The 22,480-nt window shown below is 49.1% G+C and overlaps 1 protein-coding gene across 3 annotated transcripts; it reads right to left on the bottom strand.

Annotated features, from left to right (window-relative positions):
- Window positions 1–725: 725 nt before the first annotated feature.
- PAPSS2 (3'-phosphoadenosine 5'-phosphosulfate synthase 2) lies at window positions 726–22,021 on the bottom strand. Of its 3 annotated transcripts, none has more exons than XM_085229512.1 (13): window positions 21,863–22,021; window positions 12,155–12,260; window positions 10,763–10,998; window positions 9,752–9,890; window positions 9,366–9,484; window positions 9,133–9,246; window positions 8,583–8,694; window positions 7,823–7,843; window positions 6,378–6,583; window positions 4,603–4,738; window positions 3,356–3,624; window positions 2,806–3,035; window positions 726–2,547 (listed from the first exon to the last, which is right to left on the bottom strand). In XM_085229512.1, the coding sequence occupies exons 1-13, from the start codon at window positions 21,881–21,883 to the stop codon at window positions 2,406–2,408; spliced, it is 1,851 nt and encodes a 616-aa protein (XP_085085638.1). In that variant the 5' UTR covers window positions 21,884–22,021; the 3' UTR covers window positions 726–2,405. The 3 variants fall into 3 exon arrangements, with proteins under 3 accessions (XP_085085638.1, XP_085085639.1, XP_085085640.1); XM_085229513.1 differs by lacking the exon at window positions 21,863–22,021 and adding an exon at window positions 12,352–12,372; XM_085229514.1 differs by lacking the exon at window positions 7,823–7,843.
- Window positions 22,022–22,480: the final 459 nt, after the last annotated feature.

Raw genomic sequence — 22,480 nt, 5'->3', positions numbered from 1 at the left:
GAGGACAGGGAGCCACCCTTCACACTGCAGGGGGGTGAGCCGCAAAATCTGACCTTTGTAATCAATCCTGGCGGTTTCTCTGGAGGCTGGGATTATGCATGAAGCAGAGCTCGAGCTGCTCAGTCCGTTCAGCTGCGTTCCTTCCTTCTTCAGTGTGTGCTACTTGGGAGGGAGGGGTTTAATCCTGGTTTATAATCAGACCGAGTGTGAGGTGAAACATCAAACTTGCATACAGGAATGCCTGCAGGAGCACCAGCTGAACCCTGCGGTCCTGTCCGTGTGTTCCCAGCAGTGGGGCCTCCTCATCTTGCCCTCACCACGTGCCCATAATGCATCCTGCAGGCCTACGAGAAGGGGGGGGAAGAAGGGTGGCATGGGGTGATCTGCAGTTGCCCAAGGGATAGTTCCTGCAGCTGAGCCGTTCTCACTTCTCCAAGGACTCCTCCACACCTTGGAGGCCCTTCCCAGCAGCTTGCCAGGGAGCCTGGGATACTGCAGGATTTATGCAAGAATATAACCTTTACGAGTGTGTCTCTGAATTCTGCAAATGCTGCTTCTTTACAGCCTTATTCGAGCGAGGTTTGGAGATGGGAAACCCCCTCTGGTGTGTGGGAAACTCATCTTGAGGGGTGCTTGGGGTCTGGGAGCGGAAGGCAGCACAGCGCTCAGTGCTGCTGAATGCGCCTCTTCTGACTTGAAATAAGCCAACAACCACAATGTAAGCATTAGTTTACACGTATAAATATTTATTTGTACTAAAAGTGAGTGTCTCAAGAGTATCAAGGTCAGAATATATTAAATCAGGAGATGCATCAGTTGAGGTACAAATTCCAGTCTCATGTCTTTAATAAATACACACAAAAAAAAAAACTAGTCCACATTATTTTAATCAGAGGTAATCTGTATACTACGCTATTTTAAAAGAACAATTCAACAATTGTGTTTTGCTGTGACCATCTGGATTAAGTACATTGTCTTGCACTGCTTGATTCTTTTGGGACGAGAGGCAACAGCTAACTGCTGCTTCAAAATGGTTAATATAGCAATTAAAAAGGCTTTTGTCTTCCAGGTCCCTGCCAGAGGGCCTGCGTGTGGAAGGCACTGGTGCTAGTGTGCTCTCGGCTACTGCCGGGGTGGTTGCAGCACGGCATTGAGGTATAACACGGCTTTTTGTTCTTCCCTTTTGAATACATAAAAAGATTACAAAAAGAAAACCAACATCAAGTGACAAATGAAAAATAAAACGCTTCTTACAAGAATATTCCCAATTGCATATATAGTCTTGGATGCTGCACCATGGCCACAGCAAAACAGATCTGAGCTTGCGGCGTTGCTTGATGCGCAGTCCCCAGCAGAACCAGGGCTGTTCCTGCTGAGCGTGGACCCATTTGTAATTAAAAGGCGGCGCAGGCAGAGCAGTTCCTGTGAAACCCGTGCTGAGCGGCCCTGGGGAACTGACTGAAGTGGATGTGTGCAAAGGCCACAACTCCTGGTGGTAATGCATGTGCATGGCTGCCTTCCCTCTGCTGTCCCCTAAAACCTCCCATCTGAGCGCAGCGGTCAGGGAAGGCGCTGCTCACCCTTCCCAACACCACGAGAGCACAAATCAGAGGGAAGGCACGAGGTGCCATGGCAAAGTCCGTGGTGGGGAAAACCAGAGTAGCGCTGCAAGAGCTCTGCACCAGGCAAAGGCAGCCCCAGTTCGGCCCTTCGCACTGTCCTGTGCGATCAGCATCTTCTCAGCCATCTCCCAGGCTGTGTGATGCCCCACACGGCCGCCATGGTGCCCACTGGGCTGTGAACTCAGGGAGTCCCAGTGTCCCCATGGGAAGCGAGCTTAGAGCACCAGGATCACAGCCAGTTTTTTTTTTACCAGAGGGGGCAAGCAGGAGGAAGAAAAGAACGGTGAGGCACTGACTAGGCAATGAGGCTGTTTATAAAAAGGCACTAAAAAGTCTCACTGTTAGCAAATGTCTAAGGCACGACCTCGAGAGCAGCAACTGGATCCAAGCACTGAGTGCCAGCAGCAACCATTCCTTCCTCCCTCTTTTGGGGCAGCGCTGGGCAAGGGGGAAAGGAAGGGCACTTCATTGCTTCTGTTCCATGCAGGTGCACAGATTTGCCCAGCAGCACCAAATGAGCCAGCTGGCCCCATCCAACACTGCACCAGGCATCCTGGACCTGCACCAGGCTGGAAGCAAAGGGCAGGCTGCCCTCCTCCTCCAGCTTTGAGGGGAGGAGGACTCGGTTCAAAGTATTTCTGATAATTAAAAACTACTCTGATCCAGGCAGGAAAGTCCCACTAGTCAGAATAGTGAAAATGCCATGTAGCTGATCTCTATCATAGGGAATCAATCAATCATCGCTCACTCTTAATACAAGTATTCCTAGGAGGAGAAGTAGCGTTAATTCTTTTTTTCCAGCGATTGGTAGTACTCAGTTAGCACTTTCCAAGCTTTGGGGGCCATGAAGCCATCCGGTGGGTTTTCCCCTTCACGAGCAAGCTTTCTCATGCGTGTTCCTGAGATGAAGTCAAAGTCATCGTGCCTAAAGCAAAACAGAGAAGGGGTGAGGTCAGCCAAGTGGTCCAAGCTGTTCCAGTGCAGCTGTTCAGCCCTGCCAGAAACGCAGTTGCAAGCCCCTGGTGCCACCTCCCCACCAGCAACATCACACGCTGAGGTTCCTATCAGCAGCAGCACTGTCTCCTGAGAGAGATGCTTTCTCCAAACGAGCTGCAGTTGTGGTGAAATGCCTCCCCAGCAGCTATGTAGGCTAACGAAAAGAAGACTGCGGTGCTCACGTTACCTTTCTGGCTCATAAAAATCCATAGCTCGCTTCACTTTGTTGTAAGCCGCTACACGGAACGGGATGATCTCCACCGACGTCAGGCCTGGCGCCATGCTGAGCACCTTCCCTCCCTGCGTGGGCTCATACAGGTCCTTCTTGGTCTCGGGGTGAGGCATGCCTGCAGGATCGCGCCCCACAATGTAGAAATTGGCGCCAGCGATCATGCGAGCCCGGCAGTGCCACTGCACCTGGGAAGGAGAGACGGGCAGTGCTGAGCCCAACAGCCCTGACTGCAAGGAGCTCCTGGCCAGCCAGACCTCGTGTGCAGTAAGGAAGGACGGTGGAGATGTGAGCAGCCACACCACCTCTCATGTCAGCACACACAGATTCATCTCTCACTGCGTGGACCTGGGGCAACATCTCAGCTTTTCTGTGGACACGTATGTCAGTGGGAAACGCCAGGACTGGAACCAATTTTGTTCCAGTGCGACAGTGAACAGAGGAAGCTATTTGCTATTTGAATGCACAAAGACAGGGCCCATCAGCAAGCATCCAGCAGCTGCCTTACCTCTGTGGGACCGGCGTAGAGCATGGGAGAGGGGAAGATGGCAACAACAGTGGATTTGGGGTCCAGGACGTGCTCCTCGAGCACCGCCGCATGCTGCTTCATCCGCCACTCCAGCGGAACGTCGTCATCCTTGGTCCACCCACCCAAGGGGTGCAGGAGAAGCACGGGGTTTTTGTAGCCCCTCTGCAGGAGCTGGCGCCGCGTGTCCTGCATGAGCAGGGCATGCCCATTGTGCACGGGGTTGCGCAGCTGGAATGCAAAGACAGCATCTGAAACAGAAAAGTGAGAGGGTCGTGGGCCTGTGCTGAGCTTCACTCTGCTCTGCCTCATTTAAATGCTCTGTACAGTTTGACGCAGTCAGGAGACGGGCACAGATCTGCTGTCCTATCTTCGCATGAAACAGACCTTAAATACGCATGTACAGCACCTATGGATTGCTCTGTCAAATTTATTTTCATTGCACATCCTTCCTTTGGGGCTGATTTTAGTCCGATCAGCAATTCTGCCTTGTTTCTGGTTGGCACTGGACACAAATCCAAATCCCTGAGTAGTTTCCTGGCTCTTTAAGCAACCTGTCACCTCCAGAACCTCACGACGTCACCTTCACAAAGGCAAATACCCTCTTCCCCTCTGAACACAGCAATGAAACAAGCGTCTAGGGGGCTAGCATCTGCTGCTCGGATGCCACTGCTGTGGCAAGAGAGGGTAGAAAGAGTTAACATCATATTCAGCACATGAAACCTAATTAGCCCTAATGTGTTGATCCTGCAGGAAGACTACAAAGGCCATTTCTGGGGTGGCAGAGATGAGAAAGAGCCCGAGCCGTCAGGTATAACAGAAGATTTACGGCTCTAATTACAATGCCACAGCTACAGAATGGAGCTCCCAGATTTGGCTGCTCCATGTACAACTGCACTTTGCAGAAGTGCTCCCTGGCCAGGGCTGTTCACACAGACACCTCTGGTGCTCAGAAACAGGAATTCACAAGAAGCGACTGACCTTAGGGTGTACAATACTTCCTACCTCTCAGCCTGCCCCCTTAGGCAGAACCCCCTTAGAAACACATCCCTGAAATATTCCAGTCTGCAATGACACAGCTGCAGGCCACAAAACATCTGTGCTCTATTGCAGGGTTCTGATGACACAGTGTGAAGTATGACCCAGTGGCACATGGAAAATAACAGAACTGATGGGGAAAATCCCTGGCAAGGGGAGTGTTGTCACTGGTGCTAACCCAAGGCACTCACCAGCGTTCATTTCTCTGAACTTCTGCTTGAGTTCAAGCGGTGTCAGGCGGTATTGGTCCAGGCCATCATTCCAACAGATCTTTTCCAGCACAACGAGGTCTCCTCCCACCAGCCAGTCTCCACTCTCCATCACCATCTGTGAATTACATGTGCATTATCAGAATGGCAAAAAGCCCCCTCTCCCATTTCCCAGTCTCCTCCGAAGGCATGGTTCTGCTTGTGGTGCGATCCTCATTTCTCTCTCTGTGTGCTGTAGGTCAAAACTACCACCAAAAAATGGCAAGGCACCAGGGACTGCACCACCACACCCAGCTGTGTGCTGTGCTCCCCCCTGCAGCCCAGGGACAAGAAATTACAGCACAGCCCTTCTTCCACCTCAGCCTTTGCTCCTGCAAAGCCTTCCCACTGTGAGCAGCACTCTGGTAATGGCAACACCTCTGTCATCCACCCACCATTCCATCCAGCGCTGGAAATGCTATTTCCCACCTGGGGCACTGCTTTGGGAGTGCGTAGCCCCGCAACCTTAAGGAAATCTCCTACAGCTGCAACAATGAAACTCCTGACCTCTTACCCTGCACTGACCCACTTAGGATTGCATAAGGCTTTGTATGAAATCCTCAAATTTGCCTTAATGTACTGTCAAAGCTGTTTTTCTCACCATCAACGGCATCATTAAACTTTGACAACTAAAATAAAAAGATGCCTGTTTCAAGAGAGCAACAGCTGCTAAATAATTCACGGAGGTATTTTAAGTTAGAGGAAAAGAATTAGCATTGCTTTGGCCTTTGAAGTTCAAGTCACATGGCGTAACCCGGAACAGTCCCTCGCTACATGACAGTGGGAAAGATGAGAACTCATGAATTATAAGGAACAACTCCTTTGCTGACTGCCAGTATGAGACAGGCAAATTGAGGAGCAGCCTGTAGCTAAAAGGAGCACAGCCAGGGGTCTGCAGTGTCAGTGTTTGACAGCAACCATCCCTGGAGGCTCTCAAGGAAAGGGTAGATGCAGTACTGAGTGACACAGCTTGTTTAGTGGAGTATGGGAACTTTGAATCACGGCCTGAGCCTCTGATTGACCACTTGAGGCAAGCACTGAGTCAGCCACAGGAGCACAAGTGAAGGCAATTCAGCTGTGTGATCAGAAGGGGTGGAGCCTGGCTGTACCTCTCCTAGATCCCACTGAGAAAGGATCTTTTTGGAGATTGCTCCCTTTGGAGTTTTTCTGTGAGCCTAGGACACAGGTGAGCATTTTCATTTATTTTCAATTATCCCTTTCCACCCTGATAATCCTAAGACTTGTAGATACCAGCCTAATCACACCATTCTGCTAATTGTATGTTTGTTGACTACACAAGTGTGGTGTGGGTGGTGGTGATGGGCTGTTGGTGGACAAGATGATCTTAGTGGTCTTTTCCAATCATATTGATTCAATGATTCTAGAAAATCGTCACACACTCAGGTTCAGGAAGTCTTTGAGCTGCTGGCTGTGCTAAAAACATTTGGATGTTGGTGTACAGGTAAAGACGAGAAAATGAAAGTAGCAACTCCTTAGCAGTGTGATCACTGTCCCTCTGAATCACTTATTACCTGACTGATGCTCGCATTAAGCAGCGTGCATTCAGTCCTCCTGCATGCTTGAGATGTAATGGCCCTCCAAGAGGAGCTAGGCCTGGAGGGCTCACAACATGGAAACCCTGGAAAGGTTTGGCTCTCTTGTGCACACCTCTGACCCTGCCCAGGTTTCCAGCAGCAGGAGGGATGGCACCGACCCACCTTGACGTGTGGGTGCTTGGCACAGGTGGTGCCCCAGATGCGGGCACAGCGCTCCTCCTTCCTGTGCTCGAAGTACTCAGGGTCCCTGAGGATGGCCACCCTGCGCCCCGCGTAGCTGAGCGCCAGCGCCCCGCAGCCCTCCAGCCGCTGCTTGTCCTGCGCCGAGACTGGCAGCACAATGGGGATGGTCAGGTTGACGACACCGTCTGCAAAGAGAGGGGTGGTATGTCAGCGTCCTCCGAAGACCTAAAGCAGCATCCTCTTGGCACTTGGGATGGACTACGGAGGGTTGGTGGGAGAGGCTGGAGTGCACTGAGACATTCATAGTTTGGTGGCTTGCGGTAGCAATGGTAATGATTGGACTAGATGATCTTGTAGGTCCTTTCCAACCTTCTGATTCTATAATTCAGAGGCACAAATTCTCTTGTTGAAGAGGAAGGCCGAGTTTTCTACCGATATCTCAGGGACTCATCATCAGTGATGTGAATTTATTCACTGCCCAATTTTTGTTTTGTGCTGTAAACAAATGCCAACGTTAGCGGGCAAAGAAAGCTCCATCTCTCAGTGCCAGAGATGTCCTAAGGACAGCTGGAGTATCTCATTGTTCTCTTTCTTTCCCAGAAGATTTGTTCTTTCCCAGTTAGTTGTTTTAAAGTCTCTGCAGAGTTTCAATGTTCTTGGTGATCGCAGCCCTGGCTATAGCCCATGTATCCCCTTTCAGGACAACAGCCTCCACTCAGACCTCTTCTACTTGGACATGCCAGCATTAGCACACTGAGATCATGGCTTTTTTCATGGGTTGCTATTCATAAACAAGAACAAACAGATCATAAATCACTGATTCACTTTGCTTGGATCTGACAGAAATCGTGTTGGACACCTGAGACTGAAAGATTTTGACTATTTTGTTTAATCTTTTTTAAATGCTTCCATTTGCTTTAATTGATGACCAGACATTATTCATTTGACAGGCAGCAATTTTCAAGCACCTCGATGAGTAATTGGGTACCCGTAACTATTGTCACATATGAACCAATCAACCAATTAAATATATGAAGTTATTTGAATAATCTTTCTAAGTATGTTAATATTTAAATATTAATTAAATATAATCATTAAATTTATTTTATGTATAACTAACCAGTGATCAGTCAATAAAGTCAGTGTGGAAAAAGTTGGATTACAAAACCCATAAACGATGCTGAAGCTGAGAATCCACTTCCAAATGCCAGATGCTAATAAAAATCACTCCAGTGGAGGAGGTGAATAATTACAAAATGACTAAGATTTTTGTGAGGACTGGTCAGTAGGATGCAGGATAAACAGCTGAATCATAAACAAGATGTGCTTGTGTCCAGTCTTAATAATTTAAATAGCAAAAAAGTAATAGCAGAGACTCTAATTGTAGTGATTTCCATATAACCTAAGGATAGTTACATACATACCAGTTACAGAGAAATTCTTTCCTGGGAGAACACAAACATAATTGAGATAATTAACACTCACAGGTACCTGTTACAGTTTGCAGAATCAGAGCAACTCCATGAAAACTTCAGTGTAGATTTGCTCCTCAAAGTGTGAAAAAAGCTACAAAAACATGTGAGAACTGCTCCAGCTGCAGACCCTGCCCTGTCAAGTGCAGACTGTCCTGAGCTAAGCACTGCCTTTGCTGAACCCAGTACCAAGCTGCTGCCCTGCATGACTATGGCAGTATCAGGGTCCAGGAGGAGGGCAAGACTCCCCAGAGGGCATCCTGCACCAAGATCCTGAACCGCTGAAGCCGGAGACCTCTGCTGGATCTAAAACCCAATGTGTGCATGGCAATTGCATCTCTATCTGAGACCTGGGACACAAAAAACTACCACACCAGACTCAGGAACTGACCTGCACTGCCTGAATGTATTTGCTTCTTCCAGAGACAAAGAGACCTCTGGCTAACTAAAGCTAATTAACATCTAAATCCAATTTATTTTAGGGTAAGGTAACAGGGAAATATGAAAATAAGAGACAGAAAAGCTAAATCAGACTCTGGCCTTGTTTCCAATGAGCAGCTGCCCCCTGCTCCCGCTTGAAATTCAGCCTGACAGCCTCCCCTGGTTTGAGGTTTGCATCTTTCTTTACCCCAGGAGAGCTAAGCAGGGTATGAGTCACACATACGTATGTTATATACATACATACAGAGTGAGCACGAAGGTGGGCCCGTACCGTTCAGCAGCGTGCCGAAATGGATGACCTGCAGGTACTCTGCCTCGCGCATGAAGCCCTTCAGTGGCGTGGCCCAGCCTTCGCTCAGCACTTGCACCCACTGCAGATCCAGCTACAAAACAAACCCAGATGGCTCTCTGTCACCAAGTCATGCTGCTTCTCCCTCCCTTCCGCTGCGAAAGCAGTCTCACTGCATTAAACAACGGATGTTCCTAAAGGTGCTGCGTGTCAGTGTGATGGTTTAGATCACAGGAAGGAGGAAATTCTGTACTCAGCCAGTGGTGAGACACTGGGACAGGTGGTGATGCCTGGAGAAGCTGTGGATGCCTTATCCACGGAGGTGCTCAAGGCCAGGCTGGAAGGGGCGCTGAGCAGCCTGATCTAATAGGAGGTATCCTTGCTCACGGCAGCAGTTGGATCTAGATGAGATTTAAGGTCCTTTCCAACCCTAACCATTCCACGGTTCTACGAACAAGACACTGAACAAAGCTTCTGCCCTTCAAACAGCAAAAGGACTGAGTTACAGTGCAGCATTCAAACGAGACGATACCTTTGTGATCTCCACGGATGGCAGTGCATTTGCTTCAGCTCGGGCAGCATCAAGTTTATTTTGGGGTACAAATAGCTCAAAAACATCCTTAACTGATGCACATGGCACAATGTTCTGAAAGAGAGAGAGAGAGAGAGCAATGGTAATGCTGGTTTTAAATGCACACTAAGAACCCAGAATGCGAAGTCAGATCTACAAGCTGACAGTGGTGGTGGTAAAAATAAGTGACCTACTTGTGTTTGCAGGAGCTCCACAACCTGCTGGATGCATTCAGACACTGACGCAATGTTCGTCTTCAGCACCAGTTCAGGAGATTCGGGCTTCTCGTAGTCTGAGTCAATCCCTGTGAATCCTATTGACGATTAAAGACAAACCAAACACATTTGATGTAATACTCCATGCCCTCGAGTTCACGCTACACAAACAACCAACGAGCATTCAGCCATACTCAGTACTACAAGTACACCTGTGGCAGTAAGATTAGGGAAATAGGATATCCTTTGTGCCACAAAGAGCCTTTATTAACCCACCTCGTGATTTTCTACGTGCAGAGCTGCAAAGATTAGCTATCTGAAGCTTTGGAAAGCAAAAGGCAAATTAAGAGCTCATTCTTCCATACCTTTGATCTCTCCGGCTCTTGCCTTTTTGTACAAGCCCTTCACATCTCTGCTTTCACAAATATTTAGAGGAGCATCAACAAAGATTTCAAAGAAAGGCAACCCAGCAGCCTCATGAATTTTCCGTGCATTTTGACGATCCTGTGAGAAGAAAGGTGGGAAAATGGTACGTGCTGCATTGCAATAAGCACCCTCCTACTCTCTGATGTTTCCTGAAATCTGACAGAGGCAAATTACTTTCTGGTATAGATTTATTAAATTTAAACCAATTTTAGTAAAGGCTTTTATTCCCGTCACCCCCTTTTCTTCGAAGCTACTTTAGAAGACCTCTTCATTAAGTAGGACAGCCAAAATTGGGATGTGAATAATTATCTACTCTGTGTTAAAAAAACAACTGTTTGCATTGGCTTGATACTGTCAGACATTTGGTATTCTCAGGAAGCACAAAAATACAATAACTTCTTCAAATAGAAAATTGATGGCACCATGACAGGCTATTGATTTTATGCTTATTCTCCTACAAAGTTAAAAGTAGGAGCCTACACAATGAGATTTCAAATGTCACTGAGCCTTTAACCAATTCTGAGTACAGCTGAAAGCAAAAACATTATCAAACTATTATGAGAGTGATGAAGTGCTGGAACAGCTGCCCAGAGAGGCTGTGGATGCCCCGTCCATCCCTGGAGGTGTTCAAGGCCAGGTTGGATGGGGCCCTGGGCAGCCTGGGCTGGTATTAAACGGGGAGGCTGGCGGCCCCGCATGTGGCAGGGGGTTGGAGATTCGTGATCCTTGAAGTCCCTTCCAACCCTGGCCATTCTGTGATTCTGTGAAATGGCACTCCAGAAAACTCTACTGATGGTGTTTAATTTTGTACACCTGTGGCATTGCACAGAATAGAGAAGAAGATCTGGTGGCATATACAGGAGGTCCTCTACATGAACTCATCTTTCCCAGGAGCGTTCATGAGATCAAAGCAGCTCAGGAAAGAGCAGAATATGACGCAGACAGTTTACCTTTGAAAAAGGAGAAATGAAGCTAGTTATGCAGACAAGCCCAGCGTCAGCAAACAGCCTGGCCACCTCTGCGATGCGGCGGATATTCTCCTCGCGGTCCCCAGCTGAGAAGCCCAGGTTTTTGTTCAAGCCGTGCCGAACATTATCGCCGTCCAGAGAATAGCAGGGGATGCCATGAGAGACCAAGTACTCTTCCAGAGCAAAGCCAATGGTTGTCTTACCGGCTCCAGAAAGGCCTGTTGGAGACAGGAAAGTGAGGTTCCGGTTTGAAAGTGAGGCTATGGGAACGGGACAGCGGGGGTCACCAGCAGAAAGTCATTGGTCCTAAGTGAGGTGGAGGCATCCCAACCCAGCTCTGTCCACTTGCACATTTAATCTATACAGTCCACACAGTGTCTTCCCACGTCGTCTCTTAAAAGTCAATGGATAGGAAGTTAGGAGACCACTGTATACTTCAAAGAATAATCATCAGTCAAAGAAGTTCAAATTTTTCCACATACGGGGTCCCTAATTGATACTAGGAAGAAGGGAATTGCCTGGGATCGGATGTTTTGGCTTCAGAAATGGCGTTAAAACAGATCAGATGCGGGCCTTCTTTCCAAGATGAAAGAGGAGAACAAAACAGAGATGTGCTTTATTCCAGCATTCAGCACACACACTGATGTGCTGAATCAGAATGGCTTTACAAACCCTTCCATTCATGTCTTGCAACACCTTCTGTCAGTCAAAGAGAATAGCAATACTTAAGAAGCAAAGAAACATCTGGACAAGTGTCAAAAAAGAGAGTTGTGTAAATGTCAGCAGAGAAAAATAAATGCTCCCTGGGCCCCAGATCTTGAGTTTGTTTTTCAAAGCAAAAGAAGAAGCCAAAACATCAGAAGGTGCATGAAATGCTGTGCAAGAAATCACTTTTGGCACGATTCACTGTCTGTATTCCTTTTCAGACAAGAAGACCAACTTGTTCAGCCGCTCACAAGGTTTCTGAAACACAGGAAACCTAGGTGCCCCCATGAACTTTCCACTGAATGCTCTTCTGAACAATCTTGAGTGCGTTTTGCTGCTGGGGACTGGGTGAGTTTGAGCCAAGGGTTCCTCAGCTTGGAACACCAAGAGCAACCTGCAGGGCTTTCCATGTGTTCAGTCAAGGGAGCCAGCAAATGGAAGCCCCAACAACAGCTGCAAAATTTATAAAAGCCTTATTTAGGGGCAGCCACTGCAGGGAGAATCACCTTACTTTGCCAACACCGTGTTTCCGTACACAATCATTCTGCAAAGTCACACCAGCTCACAAGGAGTGCTGGTGATGCCTGCAGACCCCAAGTCACCACCTCCAAGCCATCCTCCTCATCTGTCCACGCAGTCTCATGCGTGCAGCGATGCGGATGAAAATACCTGTTAGCCAAACCGTGCAGCCACGGAATCCACCCCTGGTACCGACAACTTGTCCTCGCTTACTTCTGCTGACGTGATGGGCTTGGTAAACCACATTGGTTGATCCCTAAAGAAAACAGAGTGAAACAAAACGCTTTTGTTACCCTGCTGCACTCCGCACACCAGACAATCTCAGCCAGGACAGAAGAGACACGTACATTCATTGAAAATCAGCAAAAGCCGTTGCAGCAAATGCTGAGAACTTTGTTGTACAGAGTTGCTACAACCAACATGGTAAAATGGGAAGAAAACTTGTAGAACAGTGAGAAAAATATTTGCCTTTGGTGTCAGTTTTGGGAAAGGAAAAGTCCCAGCAGGAGCAAACAAATATTTTCTCCCCAAGCCACATTCTGCTTGATGCAGGTTTGTCCCTCTCAAATCTCTGGTGCAGGGTGGGGGAAGGCTGGGCTGGGCTTTCCCACAGTTTGTGTCATGCTAGGTAAATATTTCTCCATCTCAAGTCACAGCAAGGAAGTGATCATATTTTATGTGTCAGAGAAGGGCTTTTTGACAAGATACAAAAAAAAAAAAAGAAAGGAACAAGAGACAAAGAAGTTCACTTTTAAATGTGTTTGCAGAATAGCCTTTTTTCCCCTCTGCTTTCTGAGTCATTACCATTTTAGCCTGATTTAGCAAAGGCAGAAGGACTCACTGGAGACTTGGTGTTTTGCAGGCAACAGAGGGCTCTGTCTGCTTAAAAATCTAAGTGAAAACCATTCCATAATAGACGTAACATCCTTCTTCCCTCTTCTCTCTCTCAGAGGCCAGCATCCCAGCTGAGATCAAACTCTCACCACAGAGATATCATCAGCTAGACTCAGAACTTCACACCCAATTTATATTCCATTTTAGCTAAAACCATCAGAATCAGCCTCTTTTTATGCTTGCAAACCAGAGGTGAAATTTTCCACTTGCAATTGCTTGCAGGCACACAGGACCAATACACAGACCTTCCACAGGCACTGCAGCACACTGCCAATTCTTCAAAGCCTCCACTCCCCAAACCAGTGGGATTGGGTTTTTTTTGTTTTTTTTTTTTTTTCTGGGGGGGGGGAGAGGGGAAGGGCGGAGATGCTAGTTTTTAGTTTCTTTTGCAGGGGGGGTGTCTTTTTGGACATTTGGAGCTTGCAAGCTGAGACATCACCATTATGGTTTAATTTATGCTTGTCCCCAGCAGTCTGGACTCCTGAAGCAGGACTAAGTGAGCACACGTAGAAGGTAGCAGCCAGCAAGATAACTCCTGCTCACAAAACACAAAGGCAAGTTTTGCAGCTTTACTCCTCGGAGAAGTCTGGCACCATGGTGTGAGTGCCCAAACTGGCCCCTGTGCCAGCCCACCACGGCTCAGCCCTGCAGAGAAGCTGCTCAGTGCAGCACGATACTTGAGCAGTAACTGCACAGCCCTCCAGTGCTCCAGCATACGGAACAGCAGTTTTGCAATTTATCTGCAAGCGACAAGAGAACAGGCAGGTATTTCAGCACAGAGAAATGAAACCCACACACTCAAAATATCCTTTCTACACCCCTTCGCTGCCTGTGTCAGCAGGAACTCTGGCAGCACGCTGATTTCCTTGCACTGTGGTTCTGCAAGGCGTTGATCTACCCAGCACGACAGGGACTACGATAACGTCTGTGCTAACACGTTCCTACCCGGCTGACATCATGAGGTTATTATCTTTACAGCAGACGCTGCTGCAAATCCGCACCATGCACATCTTGGAGCAGGTTTTTTTGTTCACGCTAGCATCTTCTGGAGCTTGAGAAAGCAACCCAGCAGCAATTCCAGATGTGAGTGGCATTCCTGCTCACGGCATAAAAACTGTGTTTCTGGGTCTCTTATTTAAGTAGAAAATTTCTTCTCCCAGGGCAATTCCCATGGCTGCCCTTGAGAATGGGTGCATTGACATCAAGAGTCCACCACCATCACAGGGGGAAATCCTTCTGTATGACAGTCGCTGCAGAAAAGAAAACCTATCATATGCAAAAGGAGGAACAACATGAAGAGAGGGGTTTTGCTTGTCAGTGGCTCACCTTTACAATCAGAATCAAGGAAGATGGAGAAACCTCGGAGTTTCTGAAGTCCTCATTTAATTCCCACAACCCAAAACCTACTGACTTTTCCCAAATATCAGTGTAACTTGCTGAAAAGGGCTACGACGATAAATTTCAAAACTAGCTCTATTCTTTCCCAGGAAAAGCCCCCAAAGAGTCAGCATTACCTTGGAAATTTCTGCCTGCTACAGGTCCCAGGATCCCACTGCCACAGCTGGACTTGGAGGATGGAGCACTAGCTTCAGGCAGTGACAAAGATATTACAAAATATAAGATTTAGTTGAGGAACACGGCACTGGGTCACTAAATGTCCTGCTAGGGGTGCCAGCGTTTGCTCACACCAGGCAGGCTGCTGAACTGGGTCTCCCTCCTCCTTCACAGAATCACAGAATGGCCTGAGTTGAAAAGGACCTCAAAGATTATCTAGTTTCAACCCCCCTGCCAAGAGCGGGGTCGCCAACCACCAGACCAGGATCTTCAGCACTCTCACAGACCCAAGCAGTCCACGCATGGTCCTTGGCAAGCTCTCCTTCTGCTGCTTGCTTGTCCTGGCACTGCTGTGACAGCACCTTGTCCCTGCCAGGAACGTAGCACAGAGACCGTCAAGGGCCCAGCAGAGAGCTCCCAGCTACCTGAAACAAGCAGGCTTTCAGCTTGCAGACAGACGCTTTGCAATGCCAAGCTTTGCTAACAAACATAGTTTTCAAGGTGAGGCTAGCCAAAGTACTCTTTCCTTAACACATAGGAATTTCTGAGCTCTTAGCAAGAGCCTAATGTTGAATGCTGCTATAACACTCTTCTTCTAGTACGTCTGTGCATTTGAGGTGGACACAATCAGGTTTTATACAATCTTCCAAAAAATCAGGCTCAATACACAAGCTCACATGCCTGTCACCTCGCAATCATGCTCCGATTTCATGACAATATGACTTCAAAGCAGTGGGTTGGGCATTAAAGTTATCTCTCTGAAGCCACCCAGATTAGATTTTGGTTTTTAATATCTCTGGACAGATGACGTCACTAATCTAATTTCCTCAACCCACTAAAACTAGTGAGTCACTCTGTGCTCACACATTTCCACAATTAATTTGGAAGGCCAGGACTGATGTTATAAAACAAAAATTATTCCCAACTTCTTTCCAAAAATTACAAGGGACATCTGCATGGCAAGCAAGTATTCACAGCCAGAGCAGCCTGACATCTGCTGGCAAAAATAACATGTTGAGCAGGAAACCCTTCCATGAATTCCCTATTTTTTATACATGTGTTCTGCTAAATTACCTCCACTAAAAGAACCCATTTCAGCACTTTGGCTCATGTGCATGTTGCAAATACTACGTTTTACACGGTAGAAGGAGACCTGCTTTCTTTCGATGCCTAAGTGTGCCACGAGGCTGCTCTGGATGATGCTGAGGCATCTGACAGACCTGTGGAACCACAGCCAATACAAAACACAGTCCTCTTGCAAAACAAGGGAATATTAAGTCATGTCCACACTGTTGTTTTGGGGCTGGACACCTGCAGATATTGAGTGAGCATGTCCCTTTAATTGTAGAGAAAACTGCAAAGAAAGGAATTGTGCAGTCACAGGGTAGGTGACAGGCAGGATTCCCACATCAAGTAATGATAATTCCTGCAAGCAAAGAATAAGCCACAATACAGCATCAGGCAATCATCCCTTGAGCTCTACTGGGCTACAAGTTGCAAGATCAAAAATATGGCTCTGCTGCTCAGAGCTGAGCCTTGTGACCAGCTTGCACTGGGCAGAGCAATGTGCCCCTTCATCAAGCTCATTTCTGTTTGAGAGCTCAAGAAATAAGTCTGACACATCATTGTTTAAAAGCTGAACTGGTGGCACTGCTCTGACACAAAACTGCAGCTATGTGCCCCTACTCACTGAGTTTGCAATGGGGTTTTACTCCGCAGGCCAAGAGCACACAGGTAAGACACCAACACCATCTTCCTTGAGGAAAGCAGGATCTCCTCCAGCCCCAACCAGCACAAGCTGAACTGAGCCCACCAGAGTTCAGCCATGCTGCCACCGACAGCAGCTGTTTTCCTGCAGGAAACGAGCCCTGTGACTTTTGAGAAACTTTAGTTATTTCATAAGCAGTGAGAGCTGCAGAACATCTGCAGGCATGTCAAGTTTCACCAGGCTTTAAAATACTTATTGTCATAAAGGAACCAATCCTCTTGCACCGTTTCTCTACAGGATATCGAGGCAGTGGGCTGAAAAGATAAAACCTAGGGACCCAAGGCCACTTGCCCCCAGAGCAGTGGCACTGGGCTGCATCTGAAAGAGGCCTGAGCATTCCCACCACTTTAGCAACACCTACCACCAGTCCAGGACATGCAAAATGACATAAAACACATCAGGCTTATGATTTTCTCCACAAAGGCTCCATTCCCAGACCTGAGTCAGGGGTGCTGGGGGCTCGGTGTCACCTCTGCCCACCTCATCTGGGGCCCAGTCCTCAATCTGGTGTCGCTCAGTCTGCACATCCTTGACTTCAGAGTGGCATTTTCTATTTCAAAACTGAACATTTGCAAAGTGCAAATAGTTAGGGACGCTCAGACAGAACTGCAACACAGGACACGGTTCAATGGAACTTAATGCCAGACAGGCCAAGAGTTCACTTGGCTTGAAAAAAAAAATCACTAGATAAACTTAAGGAAAGAATCGAGGATTATCAGGTCTACAAAGCACTGTTAGGCTGCAAGGGACCATCCGGTAGCTCAGGTCACAGATGGGAGCTGTGATGACACACCAGGACAAGTATCTCAGCTGTCAACTCTCCCACAGGCCCCCCAACCTCCTGCTGTTGGAGACTGCGGATGTGTCCAAACCAGTCTTTCCCTTGCTCAGCACCTCTAAATCCCCACCACACTGCCGCCAGCCAGGTGACAGCTTGCGTTCACTGGGACACCGTTTGCCATGCCACCTACACCACCAGCTGCATGAACCAGGCTCAAAAACTGTATTCTCCAGTTTGGAGATTCTGGGATCAAGGCTTCCTGCCCTGTCTGCATACCCAGACCATACAGCTGCTACAGAAGCATGGGATCACAGAACAGCCCGAGCTGGGAGGGATCCGCAAGGATCACCAAGTCGCACCCCTGGCTCTACAGAGAACCATTCCAAATCCAAACTCTATGTGTGAGAGCAGTGCTCAAACACCCCCTGAGCTCCGGCCCTCAGGGCTGTGCCCACTGCCCTGCACAGCCCGTTCCGTGCCCACCGCCCTCTGCTGCAGCCCCTTTCCCTCACCTCCCCTGACGCAGCTCCATGCCGTTCCCTCTGGTGCAATACTGACCCCCTAAGCCACGTTCACCTCCCTTAAAATCCAGTTTGTCTCTCTTTCCACCCCCTGGGTCTTCATGAACAGATGATCTGCCAATCAGTAGGGCTGGGGATTCTGTGAAGACCTCGAAATCAGAAAGTCTTGGAAATGCAAGTTCAAATGGTCATTTTCCATAGGTGAGCAATCTAGCAAGGGGGTGTCAAAATAATCTCAACAAACTCCAAAGCACTGTGTCTAAAGAAAAGCCACACTAAGAAAAAGAGAGTGCTTATGCTGCCTTCCCTCTCAAGCTCTGCCCTCCAAACAGGCCAGTATGCTTTGGCACTCGCTCAGCAGATAAAACTCTTGACACCAACACCTGCAGCTCTGCCAAGGTGTAAGCAAACAAAACCGGATCATGCCACAAGGATGGCAGGCTGCACAACTGGCAGCGAGATTAGCCTGATGGGCAAACCCTAGTTTTCTAGCATCCTGTTTCACGACACACATCCAAACAGACTTCCTTTGGCCCTCCTTTTTGCCTCCCTCCTTTTGCTAACGATACACTCGAGTAAATTTTCACTTAAAAATGACTAAGCTGCGAGGCCATTAAGGAGCTATTTCTCACTTCCCACAGCTGTGATTCAGAGCTAAATCTGAGATTAATTGTTAGTCAGCACACTCATGCTAACAGTAAAGTAATAACTAATAACCCAACTCACATGACATTTCTCTGAACGGACTTTTAAAGTACCAAAGCCTACGAGCACTGCAATCAAAGTACAAGTTCAAGGCAGAGGGTATCACTAGAGAAGTATTAACACAGGCCCTAAAACCCCTTATCTTTCGTGGGCATGTACAGCTGCAAGTTTATCTAAAATACCTGATTTCAGACAGAAAAGGTCTTTTCATTTTTAAAGGCTACCTAGAAACACCCTCCAGGATCAACATCAGCCCAGTAAAACATGCAAGTATGCCAATATTCTCCTGAAAATCCTGAGGAAAAACAAAATCCTTGTGACCTAAATCTAACTCGCAGCTGCAATGCACATGTCTGGATAGCTTGGGGTCTTCAAAATTGTTCCCTGTATGGCCTGAAATCTCTTGCAGGAGCTGCCCAAGATGCATACAGCTGAAAACCTATGCCTGAGTGATGGATTTTGGCACGGGCTGTAACTGTCTGGCAGCTTCTCTAAGGCTTCACTGGTGTTGCCCAAAGAACAGATGAGGCCGGATGCTATTGATCCAGGGGTCAGGCAGCAGGAGAACAAATGAGCCACTTGTCCCTACGAGAAGGAAAACGACGAAGCTCGTAAGGCCATTCAGGCAGGGACCACTTGCCCTGCAGAAAAGCACAGCCGCCCTTTCCAGCATGCAGCTCCTGGGGCTGGACCACACTGATCACTTTGTTCCCCATCCCCTGGGTGATTCAACCTCCCGTGGAAAGAAAGAGGCATTCATATTTGGGAGCCTGCAACTTTTTCTGTCCTTTCTTGAATGAAATTCCCCCAAATGAACAGTGCTGCTTTCAGAGGACAGAGAGTGGTTCACAGCTAGTGGCTGCTGGTATGCTGGCAGCCCTGCAAAACAGCACAAGTTAGTGAAATGGGATGGTGAGAGAAACAGACCAAGAAGGGAGCATTTAACAGCAAAGGACTTAGAAAAGAAACAGAGAGAGAGCTAAAAGAAACAACAAAAGTTGAAACAAGAGCCTATTGAGATAGTCTCATGACATCTCCTTGATTTTCAAAGACAAGAGAAATCAAAAAAGTGACATAAAATAATACAAGGAATATCAGAAAACCTAAGCATGCGACAAGCAATTAGGAAATGCTCACTGTTTACTACCACGGTGCAATGAGTGTGTTTCAGAAAGCACATTGCAGCTGTAAGCCCAGTCCTGATAGGTGCTCCAAGGCCAAGCTGTGCCACTTCACCAACCCTCAGCATCTGCTCAACGAGCTCTGCAGAGCTGCTCTGAATATAAACACCCTTAGAGATGTCAGAAGATCCCCCAGTCGATTCCTTTATATTTAAAACAGGAGAAAAAATAAGCAGACAAACTTTTCCAGCCTCTTTTTGCTTATTTCACATTGGTTCACAGTCAGAATGATAAAGCTGTACAAACATTACCACACAGCTTGTGATACCACAGTACACCTGAACTCTGCCCTGTGGATGCACTTTTTTCAACAGTTTTTAGGCAAAGAAACGAACCTTTCTTCATATTTCCTCAGTGCTGTTCATCTAATCTCACAAGTTTTTCCTCTTTTTTTTTTTTTAATGTAAACTGAAGAAAAGATCACAATCTTTTTTACATATTAATTTACCTTTAAATAAGGGTCCGTAACTTGTACACGCAAGCCCTGCGCAAGCAAAACTGAACCTTCAGAAGTTACAGCTTTGGGATCTGCTGGGCTACTGGAAGAGTTCCTCCACGAAGCCAGAGGATGCTGTGTGCCACATCGCTCAGCTGCTGGAGGCACCCTCACAGAGCCTGCAAGCACTGTGCTGCAGCATTTACCCCAAAGCAGGCGGTTTCACTAGGGGCTTTCATTCTGCCCATAGCATCTGTAAGGATACGCATGGAGAAAGCTGGACACCTGCCCTCTGCCCAGCAGTGCCTCGTCCCATGTGTGTCGCTCCCAGCTGGGTTCAGACAGGTCTCCCGCACGCTTACCAAGCACCTAGATTCCACAAGGAATTTTGAGCTGCACCTTCCACACACTCGTGTTTTGTTGAAGGAGCGAGCTGTGCAGCCGGTTGCCCTGGCAAGGGGATGGTCCCCGAGGACACGGCTGTGCCTGTGGGCTGGGGCTGCCTCTCGGGGCACACTGCACCGCCTGTGTTCTTCTGCTTGCTGTAAGAACACTGCTCAGTGCAGAGAGGAACCAAGCAGAGGAAATACCAGCGGTGCCGCAGGTGTAGGGAGAACAAGCTGCTCTTTCATCGGGACTGAAAGAACTACTCAGCCATGAATGCTGCACTGTGCAATAAACAAGGGCTGTTCCACCGCTCCACGTTACTCACTGCAATTACTTTAAGGTACGCTTACTCCCAAGAGTAAGATTTCACCATACGGGCACACAGGAGGCTTATATAAGGAGTGCTAAGGTCGCCATTCAAGATTGTTCTTTCTCTCCAAAAGTCACCTCTGAGAGGGGTCAGGAATCAGCACTGCCCGCTGTCAATGAGGAACCGAAGGAAACTCAGGCACAGGGAGAACTTCATGCCTCTCACGGTACCGCAGGCAGAAGCAAAGGGAGTGCCACCACGTTAGCAGCAAAAGAAAGAATCCCCATGTTGAGTGCTGGGTCATATCCAGAGCCAAGGGGCCTTACTGATTTTTAAAGGTAATACCTGCAGGGATCAAAAATGGTAAGATGCAATCTTCTTTGCATCTTACCATAAGCTCACATTAATAAATGGCTGCTAGGTGAAAATAACCTCAAACTGCATGCAGCATGCAGGGTGAATACATATTTTAAGTAGTGGGCTTACGGGCGCTCAGTGTGCAAACTGGGGAGTGCAGTCCTGTCACCTCAGCTCACCTCAGAGCTGTACCACTGCACCTCTGCACAGCGGGCAGCCAAGCAGTGTCGCCTACCAAACCCATTTCTGACATATCGGCGGGCAGTGAATAAAGCTGGAAGAATCCATTCTCACCCCGGAGCGTACCTGAAAAGCCTCACCTCCCGCAGGAGGAAGATGAATGCATCACCCACACCATGAAGAAGTGGTAGCAACTGGGATTTTAGCAGGAGAGGAGGACGGAAAGAAGCAGGCTAAGGAAGAAGGAAAAGAAGGACCAGGCTGGCAGGCTCCCAGCCAGGTGGGTGGCGCTCCCTTTTCCAGCCTCGGATTCAGCACCGCGCTTCGGCGCCGAGCTCTGACAGCCAGGCGCCCGGCCGCAGGCGCGCACTTTGCTCCTTTTCTCAGCAAAACCTCAGATAAAGCACAGCCACACGCGCCATCCCACGCCGCCAGCCGCAGCCGCCCCCGGCCGGGCACCGCATCGCCGGCGGGACCCATTGCCAAGCCCCGCGATCGGCGAGCCCCTTTCTGTCAGGCGCTCAGCATCCCTGTGACAGCAGGGTGCAAAGATCGGCCGCGGCCCGGACGATAAAGCTCGTCCCGCTGCCCGGGCCGGGGGCGAACGGAGGGGCCGCGGAGAAAACGCCGCGCCGCCGCACCCCGGGTCGTCGCCCCCGAAACGAAGCCCTCTCCCGCTCCCCGCAACCCGGGCTCCGCGGGACGCCGAAAGCCGTCCGGGGCCGTCGCCTCGGCGGCTCCGGGAGCCCCGAGGGAGCGGCCCCGCGACGGAGCGCGGTCCTACCGTCTGCTGGCTGCTCAACATGGTGCCGGCCGGGCGGCGGGGGGCAGCGCGGGGAAGCGCGGGGCAGGGCAGGGCAGGGCAGGGCCGGGCGGGCGGCGGCGGGCTATAAGGGCTCCCGCGACACGTAGCTCGGCCCCGGGCCGGCCCCTCTCGACCTGAGCCCTCCTCCGTCTCCTCCTCCCGCCGCAGCCACCGACGTGGCGGGGGACGGAGGAGGAGCGGCTGCGGGGCCCGGCGCTGAGGCGTTCCCTCGCGGCCGCCCGCTTGCAGCCGGGCACGGCCCGGGCCCGCCGCGCTGCGGGGATGCGGAGCGGCCGGCGACGTGCGCTTCAATCTGTCCGAGCGGCACCGTTGTGCTGTGCGTGGTGCCGGTGGGCCGTCCCAGCGAGGCGCGGCACAGAACCGCGGCACTGAACCGGCCCTTAGCTCAAGCCGGGATGGCAATGTGTTATTCCCTGAAGCCTGGTTGTTTATAAACTCGGAGTGACTATCTGGGATGCGCCCTTTTGGTTTTGGCTCGGCAACCGGACGGGGAGCCAGCACGCGGCAAGGCTCCTTGCCGGCTTGGTGCGGAGATGCAGGCAGGGCGCGGGAGAAAACGGCGTCCGAAAGCTTGCC

This window comes from Meleagris gallopavo, chromosome 8, assembly GCF_905368555.1.
Source record: "Meleagris gallopavo chromosome 8, MGAL_WU_HG_1.1, whole genome shotgun sequence".
NCBI classification, from domain to species: domain Eukaryota; kingdom Metazoa; phylum Chordata; class Aves; order Galliformes; family Phasianidae; genus Meleagris; species Meleagris gallopavo.
This window is presented reverse-complemented; position numbering and strand designations above follow the sequence as displayed.